Raw genomic sequence first — 15696 nt, forward strand, 5'->3', positions numbered from 1 at the left:
TTTCCACCCTTCTCTCACCTTTACATGGTCCATCACTTCCCTTCCCTTCCTCGACTTCTCTGTCTCCATCTCTGGGGATAGGTTGTCTACTAATATTCATTATAAGCCCACCGACTCCCACAGCTACCTCGACTACACTTCTTCACACCCTACCTCCTGTAAGGACTCCATTCCATTCTCCCAGTTTCTCCGTCTCCGACGCATCTGCTCTGATGATGCTACCTTCCATGACGGTGCTTCTGATATGACCTCCATTTTCCTCAACCGAGGATTCCCCCCCACTGTTGTTGACAGGGCCCTCAACCGTGTCCGGCCCATTTCCCGCACCTCTGCCCTCAACCCTTCCCCTCCCTCCCAGAACCGTGACAGGGTTCCCCTTGTCCTCACTTTCCACCCCATCAGCCTCCATATCCAAAGGATCATCCTCCGCCATTTCCGCCACCTCCAGCGTGATGCCACTACCAGTCGCATCTTCCCCTCCCTTCCCCTATCAGCATTCCGAAGGGATCGTTCCCTCCGCGACACCCTGGTCCACTCCTCCATTGCCCCCACCACCTCGTCCCCATCCCATGGCACCTTCCCCTGCAATCGCAGGAGGTATAATACCTGCCCATTTACCTCCTCTCTCCTCACTATCCCAGGCCCCAAACACTCCTTTCAGGTGAAGCAGTGATTTACTTGTACTTCTTTCAATGTAGTATACTGTATTCGCTGCTCACAATGTGGTCTCCTCTACATTGGGGAGACCAAGCGCAGACTGGGTGACCGCTTTGCGGAACACCTCCACTCAGTCCGCAAGCAGGACCCCGAGCTTCCGGTTGCTTGCCATTTCAACACTCCCCCCTGCTCTCATGCTCACATCTCTGTCCTGGGATTGCTGCAGTGTTCCAGTGAACATCAACACAAGCTCGTGGAACAGCATCTCATCTACCGATTAGGCACACTACAGCCTGTCGGACTGAACATTGAGTTCAATACTTTCAGAGCATGACAGCCCCCCATTTTACTTTCATTTTTAGTTATTTTTCCTTTTATCTTTTTTACATTTTTTACAATCATTTTTTTGCACTTATTTCATTTCATCTTAGTTTGTTCAGATTGCTGACACACTTTTTTTTCATGTTTGCACTTGCTGCTGTTCAATATTCAGTCCGTTAACACCTGATCTGTACTAATGCTTTGTCTTTCAACACACCATTAACATATTGTTTGCCTTTGCTCCATGACCTTTTGGTCAGCTATGTGGCCTTGTCCAATCTACACCTTCTCCTTTGTTATCTCTTGCCCCACCCCCACCTCACTTGCTTATAACCTGTGACATTTCTAATATTTGTCAGTTCCAAAGCAGGGTCACTGAACCGAAACGTTAACTCTGCTTCTCTTTCCACAGATGCTGCCAGACCTGCTGAGTGGTTCCAGCATTTCTTGTTTTTATTTCAGATTTCCAGCATCCGCAGTATTTTGCTTTTATTCCACAATGTATGTGTTTTGTCCCAGGTGTGCAAGTGCCGAACCATGGAACACATCTTTGGTACAGAACCATAATATGAAACTCATCCCGAATGGGATGGGAGGTCAAATGGAAATATCGACACTTTCTTACATGCTCTTGGGCTTGTTCCCGTCCGATTGACTTATAAGCTTGTAGAATGTGCCAGCCTCTACATTTATACTGACTGCACCATTTAAAAACTCAGGAGACTACAAAGTCTGGATTATGCAAGCTGGAAGGAATAGCATTTCTCTCATTATACTGTGCTACAAAAAAAAACAGTTCTGATAAAATCCACACAGGAAGCAAGAACATCTGCGCTGACCAAATAAAATATTTTTAGAATCATATAGTGTTCATGAAAATAACTGCTTTTGCTACAGAATAAACAAGACATTTTACTTTCAATATTCTGATACTGAAAGGGATGAGTACAACAAATATTTTAAACAAATTTGTTATTGATGATTTCTACGTGTCCAATTAATTAGCTATTATAGGTAATAAACTCTTCAGTTTCCATCTCATTGTAATCATGATCAGTATATTCTTTCAAAATACACAAATTGAGGTTAATTTTCTAATTCTTTACAGTAGGAAACTAAGGGCTGGATTTTCCAGGGCCCCTGACATCAGGCTCCGTGGTGGGGGCCCAGAAGATCATTCCTGCAGTGGCCTGCCATGGAGCCCGATGCCTGGAGGGCTGGGCCTGATCTTCCCAGTGGGGGCAAGGCTCCGTGGTGGCACTCCGGCCGCTGGGTGACGGGGCCTGGATTAACATATGGTAATTAATTAAATGCATACATTTAAATACACTTACCTGCGATCTAACGGTCGGGCCGCGATCTTCAGAGCGGTAGCCGGCACCCCTGCACCTTCACTTTCCCGTCTGTGGAAAGCAGGTGCCACAGTGGTGGGGAAGTGGGCAACGTGAGATTTTTAGTGCAGGGTGGGGTGGAACGGGGTCAAATGTTCATCATTAGCATAAGGGATGGTGGGAAGGGTTTCAGAGTTTCAAGAATTTGCATTTTGTGTTGAAAGACAGTTAAGATCTGCCTATCTTTTAAAAGTTTCTGAAACTTGACAGAACTCTGCAATGTTTTATAAAATGATCTTTGCTGAGTCCAAATTATCTGCCCTCTCCTTATCAATAGATAAGCTTCTGAAGTCATCCTCAGTGACTAAATTCTCCCAGGAGTCTTCTGGATCTTCTGAAGCTGGTGAAGCACAAGATGGTTTCTGTTTTATTGTGTTTAACAGTCTAGTGAGAAATTGTTCACGTGGTGGGAAGGGGTGAACTGTGAACTTTGTGCAGGTTGCGGAGGGTAGGTCATATTTGAAAGATAAGTGTTTAGTGGGGGGGAAAGGCAGATACTAAATTGCATTGTTGTTGGGGGGGGTGCTGGGAAAGAGGGGATAGAATTTTGATTTGAACAGTGGAGGGGTGGTTCCCTTTAAAAATTTAAATTAGCCGACAGGGCTGGCTGCCCTTTAAAAACGGCGCCAGCGCCAGTGTCTGTGCACAGGCAGCTGATGCCAATGCTGGTGTCGGAGAGCCTGCCCCTCCAGGTGATTGGGGGAGGGGGGGGGGACCAGGTTATTTAAATGAGCCACCGCGCAGCAGATCGCAGCGGCATGGCACACACAGCTCACGCATGGGGGCTACCATTACATTCCAGCCCTAAGAGTGTAGGGTTGATGTACCCAAGACCATCCCACTAAACAAGGCTACTAATTCTCTTGTAGTCCTTGGGAATTTTGCATCTGAGACCACAACCTTGCATTCTCCCACTTCAAAAATCGCAATCACACAACGCACTGTGAGTTTCAGCTTTATCATTTTCATGTGGTTTCTCTTGCGGGAGTGTGTGGGAGCAAGAAAAAGCTGTATACATGGAGCTTTTCCAGTATTCATTGTGCCTGTGAAATTTTCCAATAAATATTGAGGTACTAAGTACAGGATTATCACTATAGATAGTGCACCTTTGTTTTCTGTCGCTGGAGAGTAAAAGAAAATTTTGAAAGTTTAAATCAGGTGGAGTGTGTGCAAAGTGGTTGCTGCAGTTGTCTATGATACAAGTAGTCTCGTGGTATTTGCATTTCCCTAAAAACCTAATTTGACTGAAAATTTTTTGGTGAAAGGCCATATTTTTTTCTCAAACAGGAAATTGACATTTTTCATCTTGGCAAACAACCATGTGAAAGCAGCCACCTATAGTGAGTAGTTTAGCAGGACATCACTGAGCTGAGACAGATGTCATTTTTTTCACTCACAACAACCAAAAGGTGATCAGCTAATCTTTGTCAACATGGAGTATGCAATGTAACAATAAACCTGAAATGCCAGATCTTGCAGTTAAAACATTTTTTCCACCACTTCAAGACCACAGTAATGTGAGGTATAATGCTGATGAGTGAGAAGCAATCCATTAGGTAAGAGGCACTGATAAGCCTCTGTTGTTGCCCTACAAAACAACATTTTTGCATTCAGTACATGGTAAAAACATGAACTTGAATGAACAATATTAAAGTTTAAAGAAAGGAAGGAGACAAATTTATCAAGAAAGATATAGCACTAACATTTACAGTAAAGTAACTCCAGTTTTTTTCCCCAAGTATTCCTTACCTTTCTGGTTACAGCTGGATCAAGATAACCTTGCAATTTCAGAATGTATGTATGTGGAGGATTTTTCACTTGAAATCTTTCCTATAGTAAAAAAATATACACACATTAGTTTGTGCAATTTGACCACTTAAATCTGAAATCACTGAATTTCAAATAGTTATCACTGTGTTTTTAATGCACCTCATGCTTCAATCTACCCTGTCTCCTATTCAAAGATGAAATTGCTACTTATAACTAACAGTATGAAGCAGTGCACATCACCATGAACAGTACCAACTTCCAACCTACCAATGCGATATTTCCATTTTCCAAACTCAAACTTAATTTAGTCCCTCAGGAGGCAGCATTTTCTAATTGTGCTGCATCTATTAGTTAGCAGGCAGTTGTTGTGCTTCAAGACCTGGGTTCAACCCCAACCAAAACAAACAATATCTCTGTTATGACAGTGCAGAATACAAACTAGAGCAGGCTCAAAACTTTCACTAAGGGTCCAAGCACTGGATGGCCAGTCTTGTAAGTGCTTTTCTTGTTGGCATACCGTTTCGTGGGCACAAACTCAAGTTTCCATAGACAAGGTCAACAGACTTGTGATCATCAAAGCCACGCCAAATTCTGTCCTACACATTAATTTCCAGAAGAGCTTGGGGAATATGTAAGCAATTAGGAGAATGAATCATAATGAATTTTCCTCTCCAACCCAGAGCCAGTGAAGCCGATTGTAAATACTGTATCATTACCACCAAAGCAGTGCAGACTGGGATTGAATTTGGGATTTTCTAGTCTGTTAGATTTAGCTACATGCTGGACGCTAACCACTGGATTAGCCAGATATTGATTTAGTGCCAGGAAAGTCCATGCAGTACAGTTACAGATCAAATGTCTTTTGTATTGTATGTAATCCCTCCAAATTTACATTCCTACCCATGAGGCATAAATGCAGCGTTCATCCATGAATAGCAAAAGCTATTTTAATAAATCAGTTTCTTATCTGTACTAGATTAATTTATGATACAGATTCTGCAAAGGGAGTACACTGCGTGGGTATCCTTTGGTTTACTCTAATATTATTTCACGTCTAGCATTTGGTGCATCTAACCAGAGATCTGAAGGCAGGTAATAGGTGATGAAAATGATCCATTTTCTCCATTACTGATATCCATCATTTCAATGAGAGCCAGAATCTAAACACCAAGATATTAAAACAATTATATTTTCAAAGACTTTTTATCCTCCTCCTTTTATCCTCCTTTAATAAACATTTTATTCTTGTATAATAACGTATATATATTGTTTCATGTATAGCATGTAATTATTTTCTTAATGCTTTTTAAGTCACTCGCTATATACTAATTGTGATGCTTTAGAAAAGAATGAACCACTGAAGCCGTCAGTAAAAACAAAACAAACTTCTTATTCCAACATTTTTCTTTAACGTATTGGGTTTTGAAACTCACACCCGCGGAACAGTGCACGTGGCAAGACCCTGGAATTGAATTACTAAGCGTGACACTTGTGGCTGAAAAACTATATTACACAACCATCACTGTTATACAGTATGCAATCTGATTCCACTGTAAAGTTTGATTCACCTCATTTTCTTCTAGCTCAACTAGAACTCAGAACCCACGGCCCAAGTATACTAAACATAATTTTTCAAGTGGGTCTTGATGGTGAACTAACTTTGTAAATCTGTTAATATGATCATGTTGTGGTTTTAAAACAGCATGTATCACTTACCTTCTATGTTTATTAATTTTAAACCTATTTTGAATAAGAACAATGTATTGGATATAGAGTAGACACATTTTCATGAAGGAATGAGCTAAAACTCCCTGAATGACTAAAGATAGAAGTTAAAATGAGATGGAGAAAGGAAGCTTTTTACAACGAAGGTTCATAATGCAGTAGAGAACCAAGCCTAGTACAGAAAGTACAGACGAGATCCTGTTACGACCAGGTGAGAAAGAGGTCTAGGGTTCCCTCTCAGCCGTCACCTGGTCTTACTGTAACAGGGTTTAATTTTAAACACACCATGTTTTGAGATCCCCTTGGTGAATCCTTTTTCACCGCTTTCCAATTATAAGGCAAAGAAACCAGCACAAACAGGTTTTCTTAGGTTTAAAGAAGAAAAATGAAATTTATTAAAACTTAAACTCTATTTCAGTTGACACCTATGGATACACGATGCGCCCACGCTAGCATGCACACGTGATACGCACATACAAATAGAGACAGAAAAGAGCAGAAGATAAAGTGGAAAGGTTTGAGGCAATATCTGAAGAGTTTGTTACAGTTCTTTGAGCTCACTGTAGAGTCCTTTTGTAGGCTTATCTTGCTTTTCGTTGGGGCCCAGTATTCTTCTTAAACATTGTTCACTGTAGGAGGCTTTTCTCTCCTGGGATTCATTGGGTGCCTTCAGTGGGTTTTTCGAGTTCAGTGAGAAAGAGAAGGGAGCAGACAGGAGAGGCTCTTGTCAATCCAGCAGCCAAGAGCTTTCTGACTTCAAACACTGTTTCTTTAATTTAAAACTCTCAGTTCAAACTCTGCAACAGCCACTTAGTCATGTGACTAAACTGGTCTGACCACATCTGTTCTGTGTATTGGGAACAGGGAATAGCTCCTTTGTTCCAACACTGTCTACCAATATGCAAACATGTCTTTCTGGCCAGGGGCCTGGCAATTCCTTGTAACAGGCCCTCTCTTCTTCCCAGCAACAATCTGAAGTTTAATGTCCATGTGGTGAAATGAATGTGCCTCATTCTTGGCAGGTGGGGGCCTGCATGACAGATCCAAAAATGAAATAAGAGGGGCAAAGAGAGAGCATGAGAATAGATTAGCAGCTAACATAGAAAGGAAACAAAAATCTTTTATAAAACACATAAACAGTAAGAAGGTAGTCAAAGGAAAGGTGAAGCCATTTATGGACCTAAAAGGAGATCATGTTTGGAGACAGAGGGCAGGCTGAAGTATGAAATGAGTACTTTACTTTTGCTGTCACTAGAGAAGAGAATGTTGCTCATGTAGCAGTAATGGAGGAGGTAGTAGTGATATTCGATAGTATAGAACTAGATAATAAGGAGGTACTTAAAAGGCTTACAGCCCTCAAAGTAGAAAAATCACTGGGTCTGGATGGGATGCACCCAATGTTACTAAGTAAGTATGGAAATTGCCGAGGCTCTGGTCACACTCTTCCAATCCTCTATGGATTTCAAATGTTACATCCCTGTTTAAAAAAGGCATAGAGGGATAAAACAAACAACTACAGTCCAGTCAACCAGTCAGTCCAGTTGGTGGAAGGAAAACATTTACAGACCATTACCTAGTACACAATTACCTGGGACAAAATTAATTGGCAATCAGAAAAGTATGGGCTGATAAATGAAAGGCAGCATAAATTTGATAAAGTTAATTGTGTGTTTGGCAAACTTGATAAAGTTCTTTGATTAAATAATGGAAAAGGTTAACGAGGGCAGTGCAGTTGTTTTTGTGTATATGAACTTTCAAAAGGCATTTGACAAAGAACCTTTTTTTTTTTTTTTTTCTCTTTTTCTTTTTTCTTTTTGGGCCTCCTTATCTCGAGAGACAATGGATACGCGCCTGGAGGTGGTCAGTGGTTTGTGAAGCAGCGCCTGGAGTGGCTATAAAGGCCAATTCTGGAGTGACAGGCTCTTCCACAGGTGCTGCAGAGAAATTTGTTTGTTGGGGCTGTTGCACAGTTGGCTCTCCCCTTGCGCCTCTGTCTTTTTTCCTGCCAACTACTAAGTCTCTTCGACTCGCCACAATTTAGCCCTGTCTTTATGGCTGCCCGCCAGCTCTGGCGAATGCTGGCAACTGACTCCCACGACTTGTGATCAATGTCACACGATTTCATGTCGCGTTTGCAGACGTCTTTATAACGGAGACATGGACGGCCGATGGGTCTGATACCAGTGGCGAGCTCGCTGTACAATGTGTCTTTGGGGATCCTGCCATCTTCCATGCGGCTCACATGGCCAAGCCATCTCAAGCGCCGCTGACTCAGTAGTGTGTATAAGCTGGGGATGTTGGCCGCTTCAAGGACTTCTGTGTTGGAGATATAGTCCTGCCACCTGATGCCAAGTATTCTCCGAAGGCAGCGAAGATGGAATGAATTGAGACGTCGCTCTTGGCTGGCATACGTTGTCCAGGCCTCGCTGCCGTAGAGCAAGGTACTGAGGACACAGGCCTGATACACTCGGACTTTTGTGTTCCGTGTCAGTGCGCCATTTTCCCACACTCTCTTGGCCAGTCTGAACATAGCAGTGGAAGCCTTACCCATGCGCTTGTTGATTTCTGCATCTAGAGACAGGTTACTGGTGATAGTTGAGCCTAGGTAGGTGAACTCTTGAACCACTTCCAGAGCGTGGTCGCCAATATTGATGGATGGAGCATTTCTGACATCCTGCCCCATGATGTTCGTTTTCTTGAGGCTGATGGTTAGGCAAAGAACCACATAATCGACTTGTAAGTAAAATTAAAGCTCATGGCATTAAAGGGACAGTAGCAGCATGGGTACAAAATTGCCTTCTTTTTATTAATTCCTGGGATGTTGGCTAAGGGACAGAAAGCAAAGTAGTAGCAAACAGTCAATTTTCAAACTGGAGGCAAGTTACCCAGGAGTTGATATTAGGACCACTGAACCTCTTGCTACATATTAATGACTAAAAATTTGGCATACTAGAGATAATTTCAAAGTTTGCAGATGATACAAAACTTGGAAATGTAGTAAACAATAAGAATAATAGTAACAGGAGGACATAGAGCAGACTGGTAATATTGACAGATACACGGCAGATGAAGTTTTACACAGAACAGCATGAAGAAAAATATTTTGGTAGGAAGAATGACAGAGGCAATAAATGGTACGATTTTAAAGGGAGTCCAGGAACAGAGATATCTGGAGAAGGTATACAAATCATCGAAGCTGGCAGGATAAGTTGAGAAGGCTGTTAAATATATATGGGATCCTTGGCTTTATTAATAGAGGAATAGAGTACAAAAGCAAGGAAGTTATGTTAAACCTATATAAGGCACTGGTTAAGGCTCAGCAGGTGTAATGGCCCAGATTTTGCAATTGTAATGATGGTGAAACTGTCAACATTCACCGTCATTACTCTGCAAAACTGACAGCAACTTCTGGTATTTGAAAATGCACAGTTAAACACAGAAATCCAGAGGTTGCTGTCAGTGATTCCCTACTCCTCTACAGGGTGTAGTGAAGTCCTCGCTGATGGAAATCTTCTAATTACTTGAACTGATGTGAATTTGCAATTTTTATGTTATTAGTCTCGCTGCAAAAACCCTTGTTGAATGAGGGGTAACTGGGTTCTTAAGCGGCATATTAAGTCATAGGTACTGATGAACAACCTCTCTGGCCCGGAAAAACCAAATGTTATATTTGTGAAATGTTAACTTCTTCCATTATGAGAACAGAATGCCATAGATTTTTAAAGTAATTTTTTTTAAGTTTATGATATACCATCTTCTACCTTAATCCCATGTGTATGACCCGACCTTTATTTCTCTCTCTCTGTAAATGATTAAAAGGTGAAAGATAATCAGTGCTTTTTATTTCCTGGTTTGTTGTCAGTGAGAACACTTTGATGTGATTGACTGCTTAGCCTGCTTGATGACATCACTGTTGCTGGATACTAGCAATCTTCTATGTCAGAATGAAATGAACACGGAAACGTGAAATCCACACTACAGAGATCATTAGATCTTTATGGGCAGCCTTCTTCAAGGTCAGGAGCAAATTACATCGCTTCGTGTTGACCACAAAATCCAGGCCATTGTCTTCAATTCTGGGCACCAAACTTTAGGAAGGATTTAGAGGGTGTAAAAGAGGAGATTTACTAGAATGGTACCTGGGATGAGGGACTTCAGTTACGTAAAGCGACTGGAGAAGCTAATGGTGTTCGTCTTAGAATAGAGAAGGTTAAGAGAAGTTATGATGAAAGTGTTCAAAATCAGGACAGGCTTTGATACAGTAAACAAGGAGAAACTGTTTGCAGTGGCAGATGGATCAGTAAACAGAGGACATAGATTTAAAGTGATTGGCAAAAGAGCCAGAGGCAGCAAGTGGAAACTTTTTTTTAACAAAAACACAGCAACTTGTGAAATGGAATGCAGTATCTGAAAGGGTGGTGGGAGCAGATTCAATTGTAGCATTCAAAAGAGAACCGGATAAACACTTGATGGGAAATTTACAGGGCTATGGGAAAAGAGCAGAGGAGTGGGATTAATTGAACAGCTCTACAATTGCCGCATTGCATCTTGCATATGGTACACACTGCTCCCACTGTGTGTTGGTGGTGGAGGAAGTGAATGTTTAACTTGGTGGATGGGGTACCGATCAAGCAGCCTGCTTTGCCCTGGATGGTGTCGAGCTTCCTGAATGTTGTCGGAGCCACACTAATCCAGGCAAGTGGAGAGTATTCTATCACACTGCTGACTTGTGCCTTGTAGATGGCGGACAGGCTTTGAGGAGTCAGAAGGTAGGTTACTCATAGAGTCATAGGGCTGAGTTTTACTACGATGCCGAGCTTCTAAAATGGCAGCCCGCATACACAGCTTTTACTCCGCAGAGCCGCCAGGATATTAGACGTGGCGGCTCATTTACATGGCCAGGGTGAATTGCCACCCCTGATGACATGGAGGGGACAGGCATTCCATCCCCGGCAACGGCGTCAGGCGCAACTGTGTAGGCGCCGGCACCATTTTTTAAGGGGTTTCAAGCCCTTCCATTGAATTTTAATTTTATTAAAGTTACAGGCAGTATAAATTTATTTTTAAAAAGTTAATAAAAGTTTCAAGCCCCTCTTCCACACCCACAATGACTAAACAATTTATTGCCCTTTCCCCCACCCCCAAAAAAACTTACCCTGTGATCCCGGGAGCAGGTAGTTCATTAATCCATGAATTTACATTAATTTAAATAATTAGATCCTGCTCCCGTTGGCATGCGGTGGGGGGAGCTGCCACGAGGTCTCGCCACTGCTGGTAATATAGGGTGGGGCCTTCCCGGCGTTGAGGCCTTCCGGCGTCGAGGCCTGTGGTGGGCCTCTCCCGAGGCATTTTCGGGGCCCCGACATCAGGGGCCAGTAAAATTCAACACATAGTGTCTGTTATGGCACAGAACTCGCTGTAGATTTCCCACCCTCTGACCTGCTCTTGTAGCCATGTGGCTGCTCCAGTTCAGTTTCTGGTCAATGGTAATCCCCTGGATGTTGACAGTGGGGGATTCAGTGATGGTAATGTCGTTGAATGTCAAAGGGAAAATGGTTAGATTCTCTCTTGTTGGAGATTGTGATTGCCTGAAGAATAAAAGGAGATAGTGCACTTTCTTGATCTATCTTGCTGACGACCTCTGTGTTCCTTCAGTGTCAGCTACGATAGCTGATGCAGAGTTAAACAACCTGCTTTTTATAGCATGCTCCCATTGGCACGTTGCAGAAGCAGGAGTCCTCAGCTAGAGCTTGATGAACTACCAGTCTGTCCATTGTATTGCAGATGATAATCTTGAGCCAATTATCAGGGCAGAATAGCCGTGGTGGCTGCTATCACAACTAAAGATCCCAAAACACCTTTTACGATGGGAGGAGGACACAAGCATCCCCACTGGATGTCAACCAGTATTCAGAGCTGACTCTCCAGTCTCCGCTTGCCAGGGTTATCTGGTGTCGGGACCCCCTTGACGCGCCCGAAGACCCAACCACCCTCAACGTACAACACGGACCCCCCACCCCCAGCTCTCACTGATAGCCACTACCCCCCCCCCCCCCCCCTTCTGCTCAAGTATTCCACTGGATGTCAACACAATATTTAGAGACCCTATTCTAGTCTCCACACGCCAGGGCTCAAACCTGACATCTTCTGACCCAGAGGTGGGAATACGACGCTAAGTCAAAGGCTCACTCCAACTATAATGGAGTCAAAATAGCTGATTTTGAGGAACTCCTGAGATAATTTTATTTTTTTTTAAGTAGGAATTGACTTTTTACATTCTCAGTTTATTGATGCACAGTGTCAGGTGTAGAACCACTATCATTTTAGAACCAAATCAATATCATGGCACACTGCTTTTTTAGTAGAACAGAAAATCTTCAGCTACTTTTCCAAGTCAACAGCTGAAACTATCTTGTCATACCACATTATTACTATATCTTGATTTTAGTAAGTGAACTCTTTTTATATAAACCTTGAACATTCAGTAGCAGCTACTGATCCATTCTCAGATTACATGTCTTTCTTCAGCTTATATGTGCGGATGAAAAATCAAAGTGTTAAAATCAGCACTTATTCCATGGGCTTCAGAAAAGAGTAACTTTCTCCCAATACATAACATTTCCATTCATTGATAAAATCCGGTAGGAATCAGGTAATTCACCTCAGTCACAATATAATCATAAAACTGTAGCTAATCATCTACTGTACAAATGATAAAGACAGTACATACACACAAGATATCAAAATCCTAACATTCATCCAAGCCAGTTGTCAGCATTTTGCACCACCTAGTAAATATGGAATTTTATCTATTACTGCTAGAGCCATAACAGGAATAATAAAAAGGAAAAATGTGCATTTTACAAGATTAAAAATGGTATCTGTTCAAGTGTTTTGACTGCTGTGAGTAGTCCCAGTCCTCCATGTTAATTTGCGGAATGTGTTGATTGCAGCAATGTGGGAATATTGTTTGTGGTTAATAAAAGCAAAATGTACCTTCCACTGTTGCTACTGTAACAGTCACAGCTCATCAATTCTGAGCCTCGCCAAAGAAATTAACATTTACTGCGATGTAAAATCATTTATGTTTCATTATTTAAAGTGTCTGGGTCTTGTACTCAATGTTTGGTTATTTCCATCTATTTGAAAATGTTAGCAGCCTTTAAGAGAAAAAAGCTCTCTCTCTCTTTAGCCTCCTTGTCTTGAGAGACAATGGGTAAGCGCCTGGAGGTGATCAGTGGTTTGTGAAGCAGCACCTGGAGTGGCTATAAAGGCCAATTCTAGAGTGACAGACTCTTCCGCAGGCGCTGCAGATAAAATTGGTTGTCGGGGCTGTTACACAGTTGGCTCTCTCCTTGCGCTTCTGTCTTTTTTCCTGCCAACTGCTCAGTCTCTTCAACTTGTCATGCTTTAACCCTGCCTATATGGCTGTCCGCCAGCTATGGCGATCACTGGCAATTGACTCCCATGACTTGTGGTCAATGTCACAGGACTTCATGTCATGTTTGCAGACGTCTTTAAAGCGGAGACATGGACATCCGGTGGGTCTGATACCAGTGATGAGTTCGCTGTACAATGTGTCCTTGGGGATCCTGCCATCTTCCATGCGGCTCACATGGCCAAGCCATCTCAAGCGCCGCTGGCTCAGTAGGGTGTATATGCTGGGGATGTTGGCCGCCTCGAGGACTTCTGCGTTGGAGATACGGACCTGCCACCTGATGCCAAGGATTCTCCGGAGGCAGCGAAGATGGAATGAATTGAGATGTCGCTCTTGGCTGACATACTAAAAGATAATATAAATATACAATTATACCCAAAATAAATTAAGAAAATGTTCCGCCATGGAAACATTTTATAGGGAGCCTGGCAGTGCAGCATATTCATATTTAATAGGGTGCTCCTCACTTTAATGTGCTAATGCCATTTTCTATCAAAACCATCATTTCTTGTTTTTAAAGAGAATGTGTGCTATTACTTTTAACCAGCATCAATGGCTGGAATTTTATGCCCCCCCCAAAAAACGGGCTGGTGGCTGGGTGGGGGGGGGGGGGGTAGGGCAGCATAAAATGCAGTGGGTGGCTGGGGGGGCCCTTCCCGACCCTCTCCCGCCTCCGCTGCAAATTTACGCGGGGCGGCAGCGAGAAACGGCCCGCCCGCCCCAGGCCAATCAAGGCCCCGTAGTGGCCAATTAACTGGCACTTAAGGGCCTCCACCCGCCACCATAGGTATTTTACCCTTGGCAGGCGGGCAGCTAAGGCCTCAGAAAGCCTGCCTGATGAAGCTAGGTGGCCTTCTTGCAGGCTGGGGCGGCCCTCCTGATCAGGAACTCTGTGTCCCGCAGAGGGCCACCCCTGAAGACTCAACCATCCCAAATGTACAACACGCACCCCCCCCCCACCCCCCGCCCCTCACCGACACCCGCCTTGCTTCGCTGGGGCCCAACCGATTATCCCCGGTGAGGCCCTAAAAACTTACCCTTTTTCTAGGACTGACCTTCATCTTCCTCCTGAAGCTGGGCTATAGTCCCAGCAGTGGCCACCGCCTCCCGGCGACACTGCTGGGACTAAGAACTGCCGGCCCGCTGATTGGCCAGCAGCTCCATTAGGCGGGTCTTCCTGCCTCAATGAGGGGGGAAGTCCCGCCCAAGACCAATTAAGGGCCTGAGGAGCTAGAAATCCTGGATCCCCAAGCCCGGCGGAGGTGGGCTTGCCACAGACTTTTCGGCCAGTGGAAGGGTCCCCCCCACCACCATCCCCCCCACCACCATCCCCCCCTGCCCAACAAAAAATTCCAGCCAATATCTTGAATGATGCAATGATATTAGCATTTATAGCTATTTCTTCTGTATGTGTCGCTTGTTTATCCATTTGAAATACGATTTCGAGATATTGGGATAGGTTTGCTGTCTGGGCATAAATCGGGCAGCATGTTGAAAATCTACCCCCTTGGTTTAGCAATTAGTATCTACAATGTTTTAAATAGACAAGAGGTTCGAGACACACTATCCTAGCCATGAAGGCAGGAAAATCGATTCTTATTAGCTGAACTACAGAATGCTTCTGTGTATAATGCTTTTAAATCTTAGAAAGAACTGTAAAGCAAGTGCAAAACAACAAATAAGATCACCACTGGTTTCTAGCAGCTGCCACTTAAATTACTGCATGAATTAAACAACTGAAAGGAACAACTGCAAGGCAATTTTGAAAGTGCAAAATACGAAGAACAAAAAGTAATCAACAGACAGGTTATGGAAAACAAGCAGTTTAGTTGGCTGAGTGGTGTAGAATTGCACGGTAAAAGCTCACAACTCTTCGAACAAGTTTAGCATTTTTAAAAACAAGACCTCTTGAACAAATTCTGAAAGCAGCATAACTGGCACATGCTCACTTCTTACACATATTCTAGACGACTAATGCCTGTGCTTTGCACTTTAACAAATCTGCTCTCCTATTCCAACATAAATGTTCATTATAACCAGAACATCTATTTTCTCCTCATGCTTTATAGAAAAAACATTTAATCACTAATATTAATGTAGTAGAAGTATGTATTTTTTGGCTTTGTGGAAATTAGGAGTACCATATTAATTTTAATGTTTTCTTTGTTCAGTTTCCAGCATCATTTCCTTTACTGCTTCCAAAAGATGTACTCTGTTTGAATGTTGTGGACTACATTTATCCACAACTGTTATAATGTTCATAAAGGTACCAACCGATCTTACTGCTGCAGTGCTGTAACACAATGGGTGCAATAGAGTAGTGGTTATGTTATTGGACCAGCAATTTCAAGGGCTGAACTAATAGTCCAGAGAATGAGAGTTCAAATTCTGTCA

General features: G+C 43.0%; 1 protein-coding gene across 7 annotated transcripts in view; it reads right to left on the reverse strand.

Annotated features, from left to right (window-relative positions):
- The window catches only part of fmnl2a (formin-like 2a), a 282512-nt gene that overhangs the window by 96765 nt on the left and 170051 nt on the right, over window positions 1-15696 (reverse strand). For all 7 annotated transcript variants that reach the window (XR_010975339.1, XM_068035310.1, XM_068035315.1 and 4 more), the window contains exon 3: window positions 4119-4199. Coding sequence is in view for 6 of the 7 variants with exons in the window: in XM_068035310.1 (XP_067891411.1) it covers window positions 4119-4199 (81 nt within the window). In the remaining variant the exon portion in view is untranslated. The remainder of the gene's footprint in view (window positions 1-4118; window positions 4200-15696) is intronic.

Source organism: Heterodontus francisci, chromosome 7 (assembly GCF_036365525.1).
Source record: "Heterodontus francisci isolate sHetFra1 chromosome 7, sHetFra1.hap1, whole genome shotgun sequence".
Lineage (NCBI taxonomy): Eukaryota > Metazoa > Chordata > Chondrichthyes > Heterodontiformes > Heterodontidae > Heterodontus > Heterodontus francisci.